Source organism: Mus caroli, chromosome 2, assembly GCF_900094665.2.
Source record: "Mus caroli chromosome 2, CAROLI_EIJ_v1.1, whole genome shotgun sequence".
Classification (NCBI taxonomy): Eukaryota; Metazoa; Chordata; class Mammalia; order Rodentia; family Muridae; genus Mus; species Mus caroli.
The window spans coordinates 137852068-137870952 of NC_034571.1; the positions used below are offsets into that span (position 1 = coordinate 137852068).

General features: G+C 45.2%; 1 protein-coding gene across 1 annotated transcript in view; it reads left to right on the plus strand.

Annotated features, from left to right (window-relative positions):
• The window catches only part of Slc24a3 (solute carrier family 24 member 3), a 465352-nt gene extending 449172 nt beyond the window's left edge, over positions 1 to 16180 (plus strand). The window contains exons 16-17 of the mRNA XM_021179490.2: positions 9171 to 9236; positions 14237 to 16180. Of these exons, the coding sequence (XP_021035149.2) occupies positions 9171 to 9236; positions 14237 to 14383 (213 nt within the window). The 3' untranslated portion in view covers positions 14384 to 16180. The remainder of the gene's footprint in view (positions 1 to 9170; positions 9237 to 14236) is intronic.
• The last annotated feature ends 2705 nt before the right edge of the window (positions 16181 to 18885 follow it).

Below are 18885 nucleotides of genomic sequence, written 5' to 3' on the forward strand. Positions count from 1 at the left end.
AAAAAAAAAAAAAAAAGTTCAAAAGAAGTATGGTAAACTTATCTTTTCAATACTATTGACAATGTAAAACTATCTAGAAGCTAGGGTTGAGCAGTTTTTAAGGTGTGTATTCTAGAAACTCTCTTCTACAACAATGATAGCATTCGTGATTGGCAAAGTCTTCATCTGGAGTCGGAACAAGAAGGTAGATGGGCGAGGAAAGAAGTCAGGAAAATTGTAAGCTGAGTAGGAGAGTCATCACCAAGCCAGGCTTAGCTCCTAGGCCCAAGCCTAATGTGCTACCTTTAATTTTCCTCGAATAATTTGCTTTCAGTTTAAGAAGACTTTTAATGAGAAAGGGATTCTCGTGAACAAAATGCTCAAATTTTATCCAAGTATCCCCATGGTCAAAACACTGTCAGCGTAGATATGCTGCCCACTCAGCCTCACGCCATACACAATGTCTTCCCTCCTTTTCGTACAGCACTGGCCATGCTGGAGCCTGGGTTTAGTGTCTCCTACACCACCTCAGCACTTTACATATGCCAGAAGTTTCCCTTGTTTAAATAGAGAACAGTGTTATCTCCTTGGATGAATTGGCAAGCAGTCCCTCTGTGTGGGATTGCTCCTGAGAGCTTTGCCACGTCCTGGCTGTGGACAATCATTTGTGTTCATGGAGTTGATCCTGCATTTTAAGGAAGAGTTACTGCATCTGCACAGTCCTCGAGGAACAGCTTCAAGTTTAGGCTCTGTCTCAAATGAAATACTTCTTCACAAGCAGACAGGCATCTTGAGAAGGGTAGACTTTAATTATGTGGGGAACACAGAGAACGTGCTTGTACAGGTACTCTGTGCAGTGATGCTTGACCAAAATTATGGTACAGCATTTGGTCCTACTAAGCTGGGCCTTTGTGTTGTCTAGAAGCCTGGGGTCCACAAGAGAAGAGGCAGTGGGGATACCTCCCCCACTTGGGGGCTTCTATTCTTACGTTTTCTGGATAGTCCTGCAGGTGTCAGCTTAGATATCAAGGATACTCCATCACTCCTTTGGTCCTCAGCATCCTGCTGTACAAGTGTTGGGTATCTAGAGAAGGAGAGGTTGTACTAGGGAAAGAGGGACCACTGCTACAAAGGCACTGAGGGAGCTCATGTTCAAGAAGAGGAGGAAATCCAGGTTGTGGGAGTGTGGGATGAGGGAAACAGGTGCTAAACCAGTGACCTGAGCTGGGGAGAGGGCCTAGGTGTCACACTAATGGAAGTGCAGTTCTGGTCCCATTCTGCAGATCAGAGAACCAAGATCAGGGTAGTTATGTCCCACATCCCTGGAAAGACATCATTGCAAATGCACATAGCACCGTAGCGATGATTAGCAGGGTGTGGTGATGGGTGTGGAAGTCTAAGCGAGAGAATCCCTAAGTTTGAATCTTTGCTGAAGACCGAGTGGAGTTAAACATAAGGTGGCATCGTATATGTCATGTAAAGAGAGAAGGAACTAGAAGGGAGAGCACTCCTGACTCTAGATTCACCTCTGAGTGTTCCACAGACACTATGGGGGTTACGGCTACGGACTTCACAGTCTCCCCTGGCTAAGTGTGTGGTAGGTAGATAGTGCAATGGTTCTCAACCTATGGGCCATGGTCCCTTTGGCAAACCTGTATCTCCAAAAATATTTACATTACAATTTATAACATTAGCAAATTTTCAGTTCTTTCATAGCAGTGAAAATAATCTTATGGTTAGGGGGTCACTGCAACATGAGGAACTTATTAAAAGGTGGCAGCACTAAGAAGGTTGAGAACCACTGCTAACATAGGTTTCTGTCCCTGTCCTTTCATGACGAAGATCCCTTCTTCTATCACTGTCTTTTCCTAACTTCCATGGCATTCCTTGAGTGGCCAGTACCCCAAGCCCATCTCTTCCTGGGGCATCACTGTATGGCTCTCTGCTGAGATGCGGGAGTCTTGGAATATGGCAGATTTATGGAAAGGCAAACTTAGGACTTACTTGTTACAAGCATGTGGTCTGCTCTCATCTTTACCTGGAGTTGTTCCCAAGAGAGAGGCTTCATTTCAGAAAGAACCCTCAAGGGCCTCCTTCTAGTTAGGATGACAGTAACACCCAGAACATCTTTCCACATCTCTGACATCAGAAGTGAGCCGCCTGTGTGGGTTTAATGGCCTCTCCCAACCTCTGGAGAGACCTGCCGACAATTCTGAAGCAATTTTTCCATCTTGTCCAGATGGGATTTCCGAGTCATAATTATGGGATAATTACCATCCAGGCATCTGTTCTGTGCCTGACATTAGATTCACACATTTGACAGTGAGGGGAAAAAATGCACTTTCACAGATTTTGACATTTCTTATACTTTATGGCTTATTCAGAATGCAGCTCGTTACCCAAGTGCCCTGAATAAATAACCCTAAGCATCAAGGTTTGGGCAGTAAGTGCTTCTGGTACCATTAGAGTGATGAACAGCCATGCATGAAATTTAAAGAATCAAGGGACTCCACAGTCAGGCTGCATGAAACCAGGGCAGAATTCAACGTTCCCAAGTGAGGGTTTAGAAATGTAAAATAAAGCGTCAAAAGCAATGATAGAAGGAAGAGGGTCTGTCCTTTCCTCCATGTAAGAGTTGAGCTTATTCCAGGATGCACAGAAGAAAAAGACCTTATAGCTAGCTCATTCTTTCTTGCGGCAAGCATTAATTGAACACCCACTATGGACTGAGATTGTAAGCAAGCCAGACATTCCCGTGCCTCTAAAAGGACAGCCTGTGGGAGAAGCCAAGTAAATCTAAACAAATCCAAAACAAAGCACGTGGCGCTTGCCCTTCTGAGGGCAATTTTGCAAGATGCACAGCTGTGTGAGGCGGGGCTCAAGGATCTGCAACACCCATAAGAAAGTAGCATTTCTTCTGAGTCTGGGATAATCTGAGCAAGCATATTGAGGAGATGGTCTCCAAGCAGGGGGAAAACAAACCAGCTTGTGAAAGACCAAGATGGGAGAAGCCTTGAAACATGGGTGGATTCCACACCGCCCAGAGAAGCTCCTATGGCTGGGGGAAAGACAGAGCAGCCATATGGCAAAGAACACTGTAAACCATAGTAACAGAAAGAATCATGGTTAATTGAGAGATACAGATGTGATCATGTTGCCGTGTAGAAAGATTGATTATAAGCAGGGCATGATGGTGTTTGCCTTTAGTTCCAGCATTCAGGAGGGAGAAGCAGGCAGACTTCTGCGAGTTTAAAGCCAACATAGTCAACATAGTGAGTTCCAGGTCACCCAGGACTATACCTCGAGACTCTGTCTAAAAGAAATAAGATAGCTGGGTGTGGTGGCACACACCTTTAATCCCAGCACTCGGGAGGCAGAGGCAAGTGGATTTCTAAATTCGAGGCCAGCCTGGTCTACAAAGTGAGTTCCAGGACAGCCAGAGCTATACAGAGAAACCCTGTCTCGAAAAACCAAAAAAAAAAAAAAAAAATTATAGGGATTATACAGGGAACCAGACGAAAGTAGTTGGAACCAGATGAAAGTAGTGGCAGCAAGTCAGATAGGCAGTTGCACTAGAGACAAAATAGCATAGTAACAAAGGCTCTGAAAGTCATTAGCGTGAATCTGTTCATATACATTCCTCACCCGTGCACTGGTATGTTGACAAGTGTTTGGATAATCAGGCCCTGGCTCCAAGCTTCAGAGGACTCCGCTCCAAGGGTCTCTCACTCTAGTTGGACCAGTGACCTCCTAAGATGCATTGTTATGATGAAAAAAAGTGAGAACGCAAGAAGTCATGCTGAACTCTGCAAACCCATTTTAAAAATATGCTTCTATCAAGTCAGACCTACTCGTATCCTGTTAGCTAAAGCATGGCACCAGCCAGACCCCAAACCAGAAAGGTAAAGACATGATTCTGCCCACTGTGAGAATGTGGGAGTATGTGCCTGTGACTCTAATGCAGGAGAGAGGGAGGGGGACCAACACTTCAGTCTGCATCAGTTGTAGTGCTAAAGCTAGAGAATAGGAGATGCTAAGCCAAAGGCACAGAAACACTGCACACCAACACTTGAGTGTTAGCAATGGCGAGCCAGAAGAGACAAGGGCGTGGTCACTCAGTGCTGTGTCAGCCATTGTAAAGGTTTGGGTTTTACCGTTAAGTACTATTGAGGATTTTAGTACGGTAACTCACTTTGAATTTTAAGGTTTCATTTGATACTGCTTGGGAATATATATAAGAGAGGAAGATGGCAAGTCAGGAGGGTGAAGGTGAGATGCTGGTAACTTGACATATAAATGGAAATAAATTAGGCATGGTTGGCATATAAATGGGAATAAATTAGGTTTTTAAAGGAAGAGATGGTTAAGTTTTCTAACAGTTCAATGGTGAGGATAAGGGGAAACAATCTATTTGGGGCAGACAAAATATGGGACAGAGTCCGCATTAAGATGGGTGAAGTTTGATGGTTTTCAGTGTCATCCTAGTAGAAATGTGAAGCAGACAGTGGATTGGCATGGAGTATGTGGAAATTCCACAGGGGCCTTTGTGGCTGGGAATATGTGCAAGTTACCAGCAGTAAAGCAGCCGTTAGGGGCTAAAGCTAATAACAGAAATAAATGTGGATAGAGAAGAAAGCAAGAGCCATGTCCTAGAAATGTGTAGAAAATAAGTCATGAGGCAAAGGAGAGTGAGGAGCGGTCATCCAGGAAGGAGGAAACTGCAGAAAGCAAGTCAACAGAGCCAGAAGGCCTCAGGCCTTTCTTTCCCAAGTCCCCAAGGCCAGTTGTCACCTCGCCACGGCCTTCTCCAGAAGAAGAGTCCAGGGCTGACATTCCTGATGTGTCTTCTCTTTGCTTTCTAGCAGGATCTTCATCTCTCTCCGATCAGAGGGCTTCTGTGGGATGGATCAATAATCCAGTCAGCTCCTGATGTCTTCCCCTCTCACTACTGCCTGCCTTTCTCAGCAAGTGTTCCTAATCTAATCCCCAGTATCTGGAACCTGAGTCTGTTTGCTAAACCCAGCCTTCCCATTCTTAAAAACCCCTAACCCAACCCCCATAGCCACTGTAGCACTCTAGCAGGCTCTTATGAGCTTGAGAAGTAGCCACTACTTACAGCTCTTCAATCCACCTGCACAGGTGTCCTGTTGGCTGAGGTGGATGTATTTCCACTACAGAATTCAGCAAAATAAGGAAAATAGCCGCCACTGGTAGGGACCTCTGCATTTTCACATGACCTGGACAGACAACTTGGAGACAGTGTGGTGGCATTTTAATGTATGGCACAAGTCACACAGCTGTTGTAACAGAACCCCTGGGAGCTATAGTAACATCACCCATCCCCATTCATTTGGTTCTTGGATTCCAGCTTTGTGTTAGAAAACACCAGTGATGTTTGGGAAAAGGAAAGATGGTTAGAGAGCCTACTGTAGAAAGGCTGATGTGGAAAGCTGTTGGGTCTCACTTTTCATTAGGTTAAGTGGCCCAGGGATGATGCAATCCTGAGGCAAGATTCAGAGGAGTTGCTTCAGAAAGGCCAGGAAAGGCCACTGTGGGAGTGGGAAAGTGAGACAGGATGAGGAGGTGAACCAGCAGCAGCTGTATTAACAATCCAGCTATCATACAGACAACTAGAGCTACATCCCTACAGAGGGACATTGTGTGAGGCTTTCTTGGGGAGATGCTATTCACTCTAGATAGAGCAGCAATGACAAGCCAAGTAACAACACCAGAGTCCGGCTTGATGAAGCACTGAGTCTCTGGGCTTGCTTATAGGAGCAGAGGCGTGGATGACTCAAGGGCAGCTGCATCCCTGAAAGCCCACTGATAGACCCCAAAAAACCATAGCTCTGTAGATCTCCAAACATGCGTGAAGTTGGACAGGCCAAAGAGTCTCCTTCTCCGGCAACCCTTATGATTTTATAATACTGGCGAAAGAAGCCTTATGCACCCTCTGTTTTAGCTCTCCCAGACTTCAAAGTATCGCTTCCTTCCTAGGTACTCTCCTCCCTCTAGGAGAGAAAATGTCAACATTGATAGACATCAAGGGAGCTCTGGGAAACTGGACAGCCCTGTCTCAAATGACCCATCTGAGGGGCAGGCAAGCTGAGGTTACACCTGTACCTGGGACTCACTGTAGGGATTAGCTACCTGGGAGTTCAACAGTTCAGGAAGAAGCCTGCAGATGCAGAGCAGACACTGGATATTGGAGGTAGCTGGTGCCCACCTGGAAATCAGGAATGAGGTGTCTGATCAGTGCGGTGGTTGAAATGGGTTCCCCAAATGCTTATCATTAGAAATGCAGTCCTAAAAGTCATACAGTAATGGTGTTTGGAAGTGGGACCTTTCAGAGGCAATGGGGCTAGATAAGGTCAAGAAGACAATGGCCTTTGTAGCTTTACAAGAAAAAGAAGGGACTGGAGAAGAGGCTCAGTAGTTAAGAGCACTGGCTGCTCTTCAAGAGGACGCTCATTTGATTCCCAGCACCCACATGATATCTTACAACCTCTGTAACTCCAATCCCAGGGGATCTGAAACCCTATTCTGTCTTCAGTGAGCATTGCATGTGCACGGTGAGTGGACATCCCCATAGGCAAAATACCCATACACATGAAAAAATACATGGAAAATGTTAAAGAAAGAAAAGGGGAAAATTGAACAGTCTTCGTTAAAAACCTGAAAAGCCTTCATTGAAGAGGAAATGGTTGCTCTGCTCCATCTGTACCAGAGGCAGGTACAAATGCGCACACACACACACACACACACACACACACACACACACACGTTATAATACAACAAAGATACCCCTTACCAGATGCCAAGCAACTGTTGGTGCCATGCGTTTAGACTTCCCAGCCTCTAGAACAGTAAGGCAGACATCTGCTCTTTACAGAAATGGATTAGTCTCAGATATTTTGTTATAGCAATGGAAAATGAACTAAAATCCCAGTGCCACCTGCTGTTGTAGCTTTTGTGATTCATTTATTCAGAACTTGTAAAACTGATAGGCAAGAAAAACCAAGGACCCACCCTGGCTTTCCCCTTTGGTGGAGGGAAGTCTAGAGTCCAGAGTCTGAGGCCCAAGTCCAGGAACAGACTTGACCTTTCATCGAGTATATAAGCTGCTAAGTTGTCTCACCTTCAAATAAGAATAAAAATCCTCACTTACCCTGTGTAGAGATCCCTAGAGTGTTTGTACACCGTGTTTGTGGGTGCCCTTTAGAGACAAGGGCAGGTAAGAATGCAAGTTGATGACACCATTTCTTTTCTGGGGCTTGTATGCATTTGCAACCCAGAAAATTCTTCAGTAAAAGATGCTCTCACCCGATGATATCATTCGGCATAAAGCCAGGGTTAGTAACATACATCTGAAAACCAAACAAGTGTTAGAAATGCCTACCAAGGAAACCCAGAGCCCTGGGGAGGCTGAGACAGGAACAGTGAACTCCAAGTCCAGTTTGAGCTACATAGTGAGAGTCTGTTCACTTGGGCAACAAGGAAGGAATTGGGGGTGACAATATGCCATGTGTGCTCCCAATAGTAATTAAGTTAGCAACAAGCAAAGCCTTTGTTATTTTTCCAAGAGAATTCTCGGATTAGGTAAAGCTGACTTCAGACCATCAAGAAAGATGCTCTAGCCCCTGTACAGGGAAAATAGAATCTCTTTAGACTTGGGTTCTTGGATCCCTGAATGCTATGAGGCTCCAGGAACTGTTTTATGTGCAACATAAATGCATGAAACTTGGGATGAATAAGTCTCTGTGTGCACCCATACTAGAAAATATGCATGTGCTCTGTGGGCTGCGTGCCTGTTGACTTTGGAAGCGGCCAGACTTCTGTTTCCTCTCTCACAACTTGCCAAAAAAGGAATTGGAAAAGGAAGCTGGGTGTTTCTGAAGACAAGAAATGCAAACAAATGCCCTAACCTTCAGAACCGAACAATCTGAAACAGGCCTCAAGATCCGATCGTCCTTGCTGTGAAGGCTCTGCATTGAACTTGCTGTGCCTCGCTCTTGTTAGGTACGGGTCAGGAGAGTGAGCGAACTTAGCTCTGGACAGAGCTGAAGCCCAAAGACTTTTGCAAAGCTAATGCAGAAATGACAGGAGCTTGATCCTTTTGTCTGGCATCCAGGCCCCTAGAGATTAGTCCTGCTGCCTGCGAAGAGAGCAGGGTTACCTGGGTGATGGAAGTGAGACAGGTAGACAGGCAGACAGACAGATAGGCATAGATTTATATTTATATATGAATATGCATTGATTTCATGTGGTGGTGAGTTCCGTAGGGACCTTTTTCTCAGCCAAGCCATGTAGTATGACGTGCGTCCCTAACTACACCCTCTCCTTTCTCCACCTCCACGCTCTTGCTACTCCTCACCCCACCTCTGCTCAGATCACCCCACCTCTCATTTCATGTCATAGGTAGAATTTTTTACATATAAAATTTATCATTTATATTTTTCATATAGAACTCTCAGCTTCTTCCCCAGCCCCATGTCTGCCATCTTCCTTTATAAGAGTTGACAAGGTCATGGTGTCTCTTCACAGCAATAGAAGTCCTAGCTAAGATATTGAGGGATTAGATGATTTCATAGCAAGGTTTGTCATTGAGGTTTCTACCCCTGGTGGTATCTCCGTTGGCTTTGGCTTCACATCTGTCAGGTAGACCATGCCAAGTGCTGAGAGGAAGGAGGAGTATTCTCTTTCAAGTGGCGGTCCATTCACTCACAACCATGTTCAGTTGTAAATCATGTGGCATCTCTCTCAAAAACAACTATGTGAAAAATAAAAAATAAACTTTATCCATATTTTCCCATCACTTTTAGGGTGGCATAATTCACCCTAAAAGTAGTACAACTCTGAGAAAACTAAATATCACCGTAAGTCAACAGATCAGTGTGGTTGACAAGAGTTACAACCTGATGGAGAGTCTGAACATTCGTGCGCTGGTGTGGCTGAGGCCCTGCCTTTGCAGTCAGGACAGAATTGAGCTGGAAGCTGTCGAAGACAACTAACTATGTGTGTCTGGGAAAGCACATGTCCCCAGAACAGGGCAGAGTACAGCTGCCCTGCCACTGCCTGCTTCCATTCTAGAGGAGGAATTTGGTATCACTGCTCCTCGGGCTTGCTTGAATGGCCTGCACTAAGCAGGCACCTGATGCAGAAAACCTAATATTGTTCTCCCTTCCTTCCAGATTCGGCTGAATAGCAGAGGGCTCATCTACTCTGTGGGCTTGCTCCTGGCCTCTGTCTTTGTCACGGTAGGTTTGGAGCTTCTTCCCACTCTAAGGTGTTAATGTTCAACCTCTCCCCTTGCTTACTTTGGAGAACAGATGGGTGTGGCCTCCATTAAGTGGGATAGACATCCAGATGTGCCATCTCCTGGCTGTTTCTTTCTTTCTTTTTTTTTTTTTTTTTTTTTTTTTTTTTTTTGGTTTTTCAAGACAGGGTTTCTCTGTATAGCCCTAGCTGTCCTGGAACTCACTCTGTAGACCAGGGTGGCCTCGAACTCAGAAATCCGCCTGCCTCTGCCTCCCAAGTTCTGGGGTTAAAGGCGTGCGCCACCACGCCCGGCCTGGCTGTTTCTTAAAAAGAAAGGAAGGAAGGAAGGAAGGAAGGAAGGAAGGAAGGAAGGAAGGAAGGAAGGAAGGAAGGAAGAAACTAATAGCCAGCTGAAATCCTCCTCCATTCCTAAAACGAGTTAGCCTCTTAGAAGCATGGTCCTGTTTCATGTCAAACCTTAAATATTTTGCAGTGTTGCAAGAATAGCTCACTTGCCTAGAATGCCCTAGGTTGGGTCCTCAACCAGACAATAAAAAGCAAAGAATTGGGCTGGGAATGTGGCTCAGTGGGTCAAGTGTTTTGTGTAAGGATGTGTACCTGAGTTCAGATTCCTACACATTTACATAAAAGCCAGGCATTGCAATGTATGCCTGTAACCCTGGTGCTATGAGACAGAGACAGGCAGGTACAAGGGCCATGTCATTGTCATGGTCAGCTTAGCCAAGGAACAGTGAGCACTAGGTTCACTGAAAGACCTCGTCTCAAAAAATAAGGTGAAGAAGCAATCAAGGAAGACATCCCAGCATCACCCACTGCTTCTACACATGCACAGACCTGCAAATGCACTGCACATGTGCACTCATGCACACCTGAACACACACACCACAAAGGTGTTCTCTCTTTTGTACTAAATTAGATTCTATGTTATTGATCCTTCTGGATTGTAAAACACCACCATAATTCTTTGTCTTTGACCAATTTTCAGAGACTACGAGTGTAATTTATTGCAAGGCACTTCTGATGTTACTGCACTCACTATCTTGGTCAATACATCCATTTGTGTAATTCAATATTCTCAACTAGACTTTCTCTTTGGCAGGAATAAATTTCCACCCAAAGTATTCATTAGCATACAAATAGACTGTTGAATTTTTACCTTAGTAAGTATTGAGACACAAGGTATTTTCTTCCCTCTGTGCTCCAAGTCATTGCATCTCCCCTGCTGTGTTTTTAGCATACATATGCCAAGGAATGAAGAGCCATAAGGTCAGGCAAGAAGGAAGAGCAGTAATTTAGACTGTGGGTCTAATGTAAAGATTTTACAAAGGCAAATACTGCCTTACACACAAGTGTGCATTTACAGAATTGAGCCTTTCATAGTTAGGAGGTCCCTCATCTGTGGGATGGCTTAGAGTTAAACTTTATTCTTTTCCTGTGCACTGAGCCCAGAGCGTCTGCACGTGCTAGGCAAGGGCTATCACTAAACTGTATCTTCCGCTCTATTTTTACTTAACATTTCAAAGTGGTGTCGTAGTAAGTTGAACAGATGTGACTTGTGATCCTCTTGCCTTGGCCTCCCAGGTAGCTGGGATTACAAGGCCACACTGCTAGGTCTAGTTATGATGCTCTTCAGAGCCACACACTAATTCCCCTTGTGAGCCCCCACCCCCGGTGTCACTATTACTACTCCATTATATAGAGAAAGGGTAATGCCTAGAAAGGATAGTGCTGGAGAGAAGGCTCAGCGGTTAAGAGCACTGATTGCTCTTCCATAGGTCCTGAGTTCAATTCCCAGCAACCGCATGGTGACTCACAACCATCTGTAATGAGATCTGATGCCCTCTTCTGGTGTGTCTGAATACAGCTACAGTATGTTCATATACATTAAGTAAATAATATTTTTTAAAAAGAAGTTAAATAACCCATAGTTATTGATGCCACATAAACTGTAGATTCAGCCAGATGGAAGTATGGTAGGTACATGCTTATAGGCCTTCTCTGTCTCATTAGGATAGTCTGTAGTTGTGCAAGGCTTCACTAACCACTTTTTCTGCTATAGAAATGGAGTAGATGAGAAAAAAATAGTTTTGGGAAGAATACAAAATTTCAAACATGTCTGTTAGACCCCCCCCCCAAGAAGAAACAGTAAGAGAGGTAGTAGAGATAAAAATCTAAATTTAGCATAAATGTCCTAGATAGAATAATTTGATGTAGATATAGTTAGAAGCTCTGCTATTTGAGAGATTTCCCCAAGACAGAGAACATAGTCAGAAAACACAAGAAACCTGTGGTTTGAGTCATGGAGGGCTCAGACACTTGGAGATCAAAATGATGAGTATAAAATACTTAAAGAAACAGAGAAGGAACCAGAAGGAGTGGCCCATAAAGATTTTAGGAAACTGAGGCAGAAGGATCAAGCGTTTAAGGTCAGCCTAATCTACCTAATGTGACCCTTGCCGGAAAGAAAAAAAGAAACAAAAAGCAGTCATTGGATAGGAAACAAAACATTAGGTGTGGCATCTTGGCAGCCAAGTGGACATGATGGCTCAAGATAGAGTGATCAGCTGTTCTGAGCAGGACACTCCCCAAATATCAGCCATTAAAGTTAGATATAGTGCTTGTCCCATTGGTGATGGGTGAGAACGTTCTGTGGTGGGACGAGTTGAAAGAAACAAGCTAAGAAGAATGGAACAAGAGGTGGTGAGAAGTGGAGAAATTATGAAAAGCATTGCTTTTATAATAAAAGGTACAATGATTGTAACCCCCCACCCCCCACGTGCAGCCAGTTGAAGTAATCCAGGTGTGAGAAGGGAATATAGCAATCAGTGAAAGAGATGAAAACTGGGGATAGGAGCACATCCTGCCTAATAGGAGAGAAGCTCGGCAGGTACATGGTGAGGGATGCCTCTGCAGTGGGAGTGGGTGGAGGTAGAGATGAGATTGTCACAGAACTGAGGGGCCATGTAACATGTAGCCTTCTGAGGACCCAGGGGGGCCAGAGTGATAGTCTGAAAGCATTAACCACCAACCTAAGGTCAGTGAGCGCTTTCAATGTGGCTGGGCATTATTCGCCAGCTTTGTGGTGAGCTCTGTGTGTCCAGCATGAACGAATGGACATGTGACTTGAACTGAAGGATCCTGGATTAGCCAAGCAAGCAAGGATGCCAAATGAAAGAGAAACCAGAGACTTTTCCCAAAGCTGTAACAGATGGAATAAGACGAGCATCTGGAAGGGAGGAGAGAAACAAGATGGCCAAAGCCCATAGGACTCTGGTTGTCTTGGTTACTTTTCTATTGCTAAGACAAAACATCATGACCAAGGCATCGTATGAAAGGAAAGCATTCAATGGGGGCTCACTGTTCTAGAGGGCTAGAGTCCATGACCATCATGGTGGGGGACATGGCAGCAGGCAGACAGGCATGGTGCTGTGTAATAGCTGGGAGCTTTCATCTGATTAATAAGCACAAAGTAAGAGAGAGCCAGACAGTGGGGATGGCCTAGACTTTTGTAACCTCAAAGCCCACCTGTACTAACATACTTCCTCCAACAAGGCCATGCCTCCTAATCCTTCCTAAAATGTCCCACCAACTGGGACCAAGTGTTCAAAATATATGAGCCTTTGGCAGCCATTTTTATTCAAACCAGTATATTGACTGTGCCGTAACATCTTAAGTCCTAGAGGTATGCAAAGTTGTAGAAGTTGGATACTGTCTTAGTAGGAGTCTTACTGCTGTGAGCAGACACCATGACCAAGGCAACATTTGTAAGGTTGTAAGGTATTTATAAGGTAACTTTTATAAGGACAACATTTTAACTGGGGCTGGCTTACAGGTTCAGAAGTTCAGTCCATTATCTCCAAGGTGGGAACATGGCAGTATCCAGGCAGGCATGGTACAGGCAGAGCTGAGAGTTCAACATCTTCATCTGAAGGCTGCTAATGGAAGACTGTCTTCCAGGCAGCTAGGATGAGGGTCTTAAAGCCCACACCCACAGTGACACACCTATACCAACAAGGTCATTCCTCCTAATAGTGCCACATCCTGGGCCAAGTATACACAAACCATCACAGGTACTTTTGGAAATAAGGCAGAAAGGAAGGAATATAGGGATGTTGATACCAAGGTATTAGGTGTTTCTGCTACTGTTAGTAACAGGGTCAAGGCTGTGACATTGTCCCAAGTGAAACAGCTGTACACGCACTACAGGGTAAAAAGTGGATTGCAGCAACCACCTAACATGAAGCCAATGCAAATGGGAGGGTGCATTTTATATCTTTTTTCATCTAAATGTAAATATAGGTAGCCGCATGAGGCTAACAGTCACAGCAGGAACTCTGTCATGAGTAGGTAACTGCTGCAGAATGCAAGATCCTCAAAGACCAGGTGTTACAAAGATCCTCTGTAAGGTTGCTGCAATCACTGTGGAGACAGCAAGTATACAGCGGCAGACTCTGAGGGTGAGCCAGGACACAAAACTAGAGAGATCGGAGGTGACCATGGCAGCATGATGGACAGCAACCACGCCAGCTGGGAAATAAGAGATTTTACTCTTGGTTTTTGGGGAAGGGGAGAAATAATTATTTGGAAGCAGCAATTTGTGGACAGCTTCCTCACCTCCATCACAGCAACGGGAAGAGGTTCATGGGTAGTAGAGAATTGGTTAGGGGAGGGCTTAGGGATATAGAAGGTGTCCTCAGGCATTAGGTGGGGCTGAGAAAGATGAAAGAGGCTGATCACGAGTGCCTCACTGAGGACTATGGGGTTGGAGCCCAGGAATGAACCTAGGCTACTCTGAGATTTTGGACCTGTCAGTTTTGTTAACATGATGACCACCACCTACATGTTCTAGCTTCTTCTTCTTTAATTTTACTGTTCCTACTTTCCAGGGATGTTGCAGGCTCAGGCTCAGGCCTATTCCCTAACAACCCTCGCCCATGCCTCCCTCCAGGCACCCCCTGACCTATTCTGTATGTTCCAGGTCTTTGGTGTTCACTTGAACAAGTGGCAGCTGGACAAGAAGCTGGGCTGTGGATGCCTCTTCCTATACGGCGTGTTCCTCTGCTTCTCCATCATGACAGAGTTCAACGTGTTCACCTTTGTGAACTTGCCCATGTGTGGGGACTAATGATTGGCCAGGCCACCTGCTGAGGCCCAGGTCCTTCTTTTCTGTGCAATACGAGACCCGGCCGCACCCGAGTCAGGCGGCCCCTCAACAGCCGAGGCATCCGTCTCTCCCGTGCTGTCCACAGGCCTCCGCTCCTGTCCTGGTGGCCTAGGCTCTCCCTGCCACCTCCTTTGCTCCCCAACTCCCTCATCCCTACCTCCCAGCGGGACCCCTCACCCGCCCACCCCATTCCTGCCTCCTCTTCCGTGTGAAGACATACAACATCCACATGAATTTTCAAGCTCCATTTTTGAACAGTGACTGATATTCTAGAACAAAACTGGCTGCTAACTGGCCCAAGCCAGGCACAACTTACTCCAATCCCCCCTCCTTTTTTAAGTTATTTCACAGAAGATACCCTAATTTATGACCAGAGACTTTGAGGAAACAGGAGAGGGTCTGCTGATGGCAGGAAGCGTTGGATTTATTTTGTTTGGGAGTGAGTCCCAGGTTATGGGGCTCAGGGAAATTGTTTAATTTGAGGGGACACTTTTGTTTCTTTACTTTTCAGAGACAGAGGAATCCCCTCACCGTCTTCTCTCACTGGGCTCTGGCTTAATAGCTGATCCACAGATTGTACTGAGTGTCTCCTGGGGGTGAATCCCAGGCACCGATGGGAATTTAATAATTAGTTGGGGAAACCACTGAGCAAGACCACCAGGAATAAATGCATGACATGACATTTTCTGCCCAAGGGACACATCACTCAAGTCCTGAAGGCTTCACCTGGGGGTGGGGGGCTGTAAGGTGTTAGAGGAAGAAACCTGCTTCACACATGTTCACTATGACCATCTCTCTCCCACTAGGTTCTTTCTAGTTTTTCAAGCAATAGCTCTCGCCTGCCTAAGGCCTTTGACAGGGAGGCCCCGGCTACCTGTCCATAGAGACAGCAGGCACCAGGCAGGCAACGACAGAAACTTTCCCAGTGTGTGAGTCCTTGAAATGTGCTCTTGTTGCTTGGCATTTGTGGTGACAGGGAGTGACCCCAGAAGCTGTCAACTGTGCTCTGGACAGAAGTTACAGACACTGGTTTCTTGGAAAATGAAGAGAAAGCACATTTTGCACAGATGTCGTCAATGAAGTCCCAATTTGCCACTTGGTATCGAGTACACTGGACCCTGACAGCTGGCTCTTGAGCAAGCATCCTTCCTTACAGGATGCCACCAACAATGCCACCAACAAGCTAGCCAGTTTCACCCCTCCCCTCCCGGAGGGATGGCCAGGGAGGGAGAAAGCAGAGAACTGCTGTGTTGAAAACCACAGAATGGGTTCACCTCAGACTGGCTCAAGGGCACAAGGTATTGTGAACATTTCGCCAATCACTGCTCAACTGCCCTGCTAGATTTTCTATGACGCTGAATTATTATGCAGAATAACTCCACCAAGTTGAGATACACCCATGCTTGTTACACTTGTATTTATTGAAACTGTGGATTCTTGCCCGCCCGTGCTCTCCCTTGTATTTACTTTAAGCACTGATCACTTATCATCCATTCGGTATGGTTTTCCCAGCCCCTTGTACACATCCTGGTTTGAATTGTAAAAAAAAAAATAATAATAACCTGCTACAGACTGGTTGAATGTTTCTGTCTGAGCTGCAAGCTGAGGGGGAGCGTCAACCGAGGACCAGGAGTGGAAATCACCAATTTGGGCTCTCAGAGCTGAGACACACTTACTGATTTGGTTGCACATTTTGCACTGGTTTATGGCGATTGTTTTCTTGGACAAATGGTGTAAAATAAACTTCTCTGTTCTGTATTCTCCCTCAAACACAGTGCATTGCTTTCTCAGCTGGACTGGCGTTGTTTTATAGCAGGGAGAGCATACAGGAGGTAAGTGACTTTGAGTGTTATGGGGCCAGGTAGGTGTAGCCTCTACTTCTTCTGGCCAGGCTTAGCTGCAAGACTGGTGTGTCCAGGAAATAACAGGTATGAACTGGAACATAATGGGTCCGTCTAAAGTCTGAAGGGATTTTGGATCTGTGTCATGTCACAGAATTCTAGAATGCCGACTGTGGGAGAGTACTGTGACATTGTGTTCAGGATCCCTTCTTTTTGCTGGGCGTATGAGGAAGATCACCAGAGTATTGACATGTTTAACAGGTCCCAGACTCTCCATCCTGATTCATCCATCCTGATCTCCAGTTTCATGAAAATTAAGACCTTTCTGAATTGGCCATGCTATCTAGAATCCCAGCTCTCAGGGACCTGAGGCAGGATGATCAGAATTCAAGGGCTACACAAGGAGACTCCACCTCAAAAATGCAAGCAACATCTCCTGAAAAGCCAGTTCTTCAAACAAGACCATAACATATAGTTATAACAAGCCATATTCTGATCCAAAGGATCTGCCATTGTGCCTGAAAGTCAGAACAACTTATATAGGAACTAGAAGAAAAATAACTTCTAAGTCACAGCAACAACTTAACTGCTTACAATGTATATCCCCATGATAGGAATGCAGAAGGTACTGGCTTTGTTTCTTTGGTATTTACACTTTGAGATGTCTGGCTACCATAATCGTGTGTCTCACAAATATACCTTGGATGTGGGTTAGGGTATTCTATTATGTATTTATTACTTGCTTAGTTTTACAAATCATCAACAAAAAGACATGTGATCGATCAGCTTTACTCCATCTTATTTATTCCTACAACAGTGCCGATGGTGAGATCCGGGGCACTGTGCGGTAGGCCAGCGCACTGAGCTCCATCCCCAGCCCTTGACTGGAAACTTATTTAAAAACACACATTGTCCGTAAAAGCTTTAGAAATCACAGTTCAGTTCTCAATGTCTCAAAGTGAAAATTCCTCAGATAAACCCGTGGCACTGTAGCTTACAGCTGTAATTTCAGCACTTGGGAGGCAATTGGGAAGGAAAGAGATCAAGGCTAGTCTGGACTACTTAGTAAGTTCCAGGCCAGCCTGAGCAATATAGTAAGACTGTGAATCAAAACGAGAGGGGGGACAACCTATCCATTCTTCCATGCATCCTGAGAGAGGGAGAACCTATCCATCCCTCTATGCATCCTGGGCTGTGCCACTTTCCCTTTTTCAGCCATGAGGACTGCCAATTCAAGAACTCTAAGGGATTCCCTTCTGAAATGGGAATTTAGCATATTTCTGCCTGGATTCTAGCCATGCATAATTATTTCTTGTGTCCGTTGAGAGTGTGGTTTCCAATGAGTCGACTGTCCTGTGAGGCAAAAATGCTGATGTTAACTATTTTCACACTCCTGACAGTACTACTGCTGAAAAGAGGCTGAGGTGGTAGAGAATGCCTGAAGAAAGGACTTCTTTTTGATTTCTAACACTCCATGTGATCAACAGAGTCCCTCACCGCAGTGCTCTGATGTGACTGGTTCTGGTAACCCTGGAGACTATCGTCTCATGGCTTCTACCACGGAAGGAAAGGTGCATGCGCACCCTCCTGACACAGCCTGCCTGTCCCTGCAAAGAGGTGCCTGAAAGGCCTGCCTTCCCTTCCCAGTCTGGCCTCAGTTTGAGTATGGTCACTGCCAGCATGCATGCCTTCATTAGAAGAATTTCCTAGGTGGCCTCTTGGTGCATCTGAGGCCAAATAGGAGACAACACTAGTCATGACGAAAACATGGCATCTGCCCTTGCATAAGGAAAGTGCTAGCCCTACCTCAAGGAGGATGTGCACTCTGGTACTTGCATTTTCTATATCTACCTTCAAAAAAGACGTAATGATATGGGCTGGGGAGATGCCTCAGATGCACAAAGCAGAAGGACCTGAGTTGGAATCTCCAGCATAAACGTGAAAAAAAAAAAAAAAAAAAAAAAGCCAAGCCAGGTGTGGCAGTGTGCGCAGTAACTCCAGGGCTAGAGGAGTGGAGACAAGTGGCTCTTCAGAGTTTGCAGCCCTGGCCAGCAAGTCTAAGTAAGCAACAAGCTTCCAACACAGTGAGAGATGCTAGATGCTGTCTCAAAGGATGAGGTGGAGAGAAATAAGGAAAGACTCTCAGTACACATGCTCATGTCCAAAGCAGAGGAGAGATGTGATGATGCGAGTGGAATAAAGGTGTAGGGTGGATGTTCCTCAAAGCATTTTGCTGAAGCTGTGATAATACACAGTCACAGTTTTTGCATACTAGGGGTCTGAGACTCACATATCCCAAACAGTAAGTTGAAACTGATTTTAAGCACTCAAGTCTCAAAGAAAAAAATCTAAACATTTAAAGAAAGAGAGTAGCTGACAATATCAGTAAAGAGTGGTCAGTTTTTGAGTCTTGGCATAAACTAAGTTACTGATCACCAGTGGAGTGGCCTGAAAGCTGGCCAAACTGTTCATACAAACATTCAATTGGTGGAAAAAAAGTAAAGGCGGGAAACTGATAGTAAACAAGACGTTCTTATCAAAATTTATTTTCACCTTTTCAAAATGGGATGGTTATCTGATTAATAGGTGGTTCCAACCCATTTCGGTCAAGTATTCCCATAT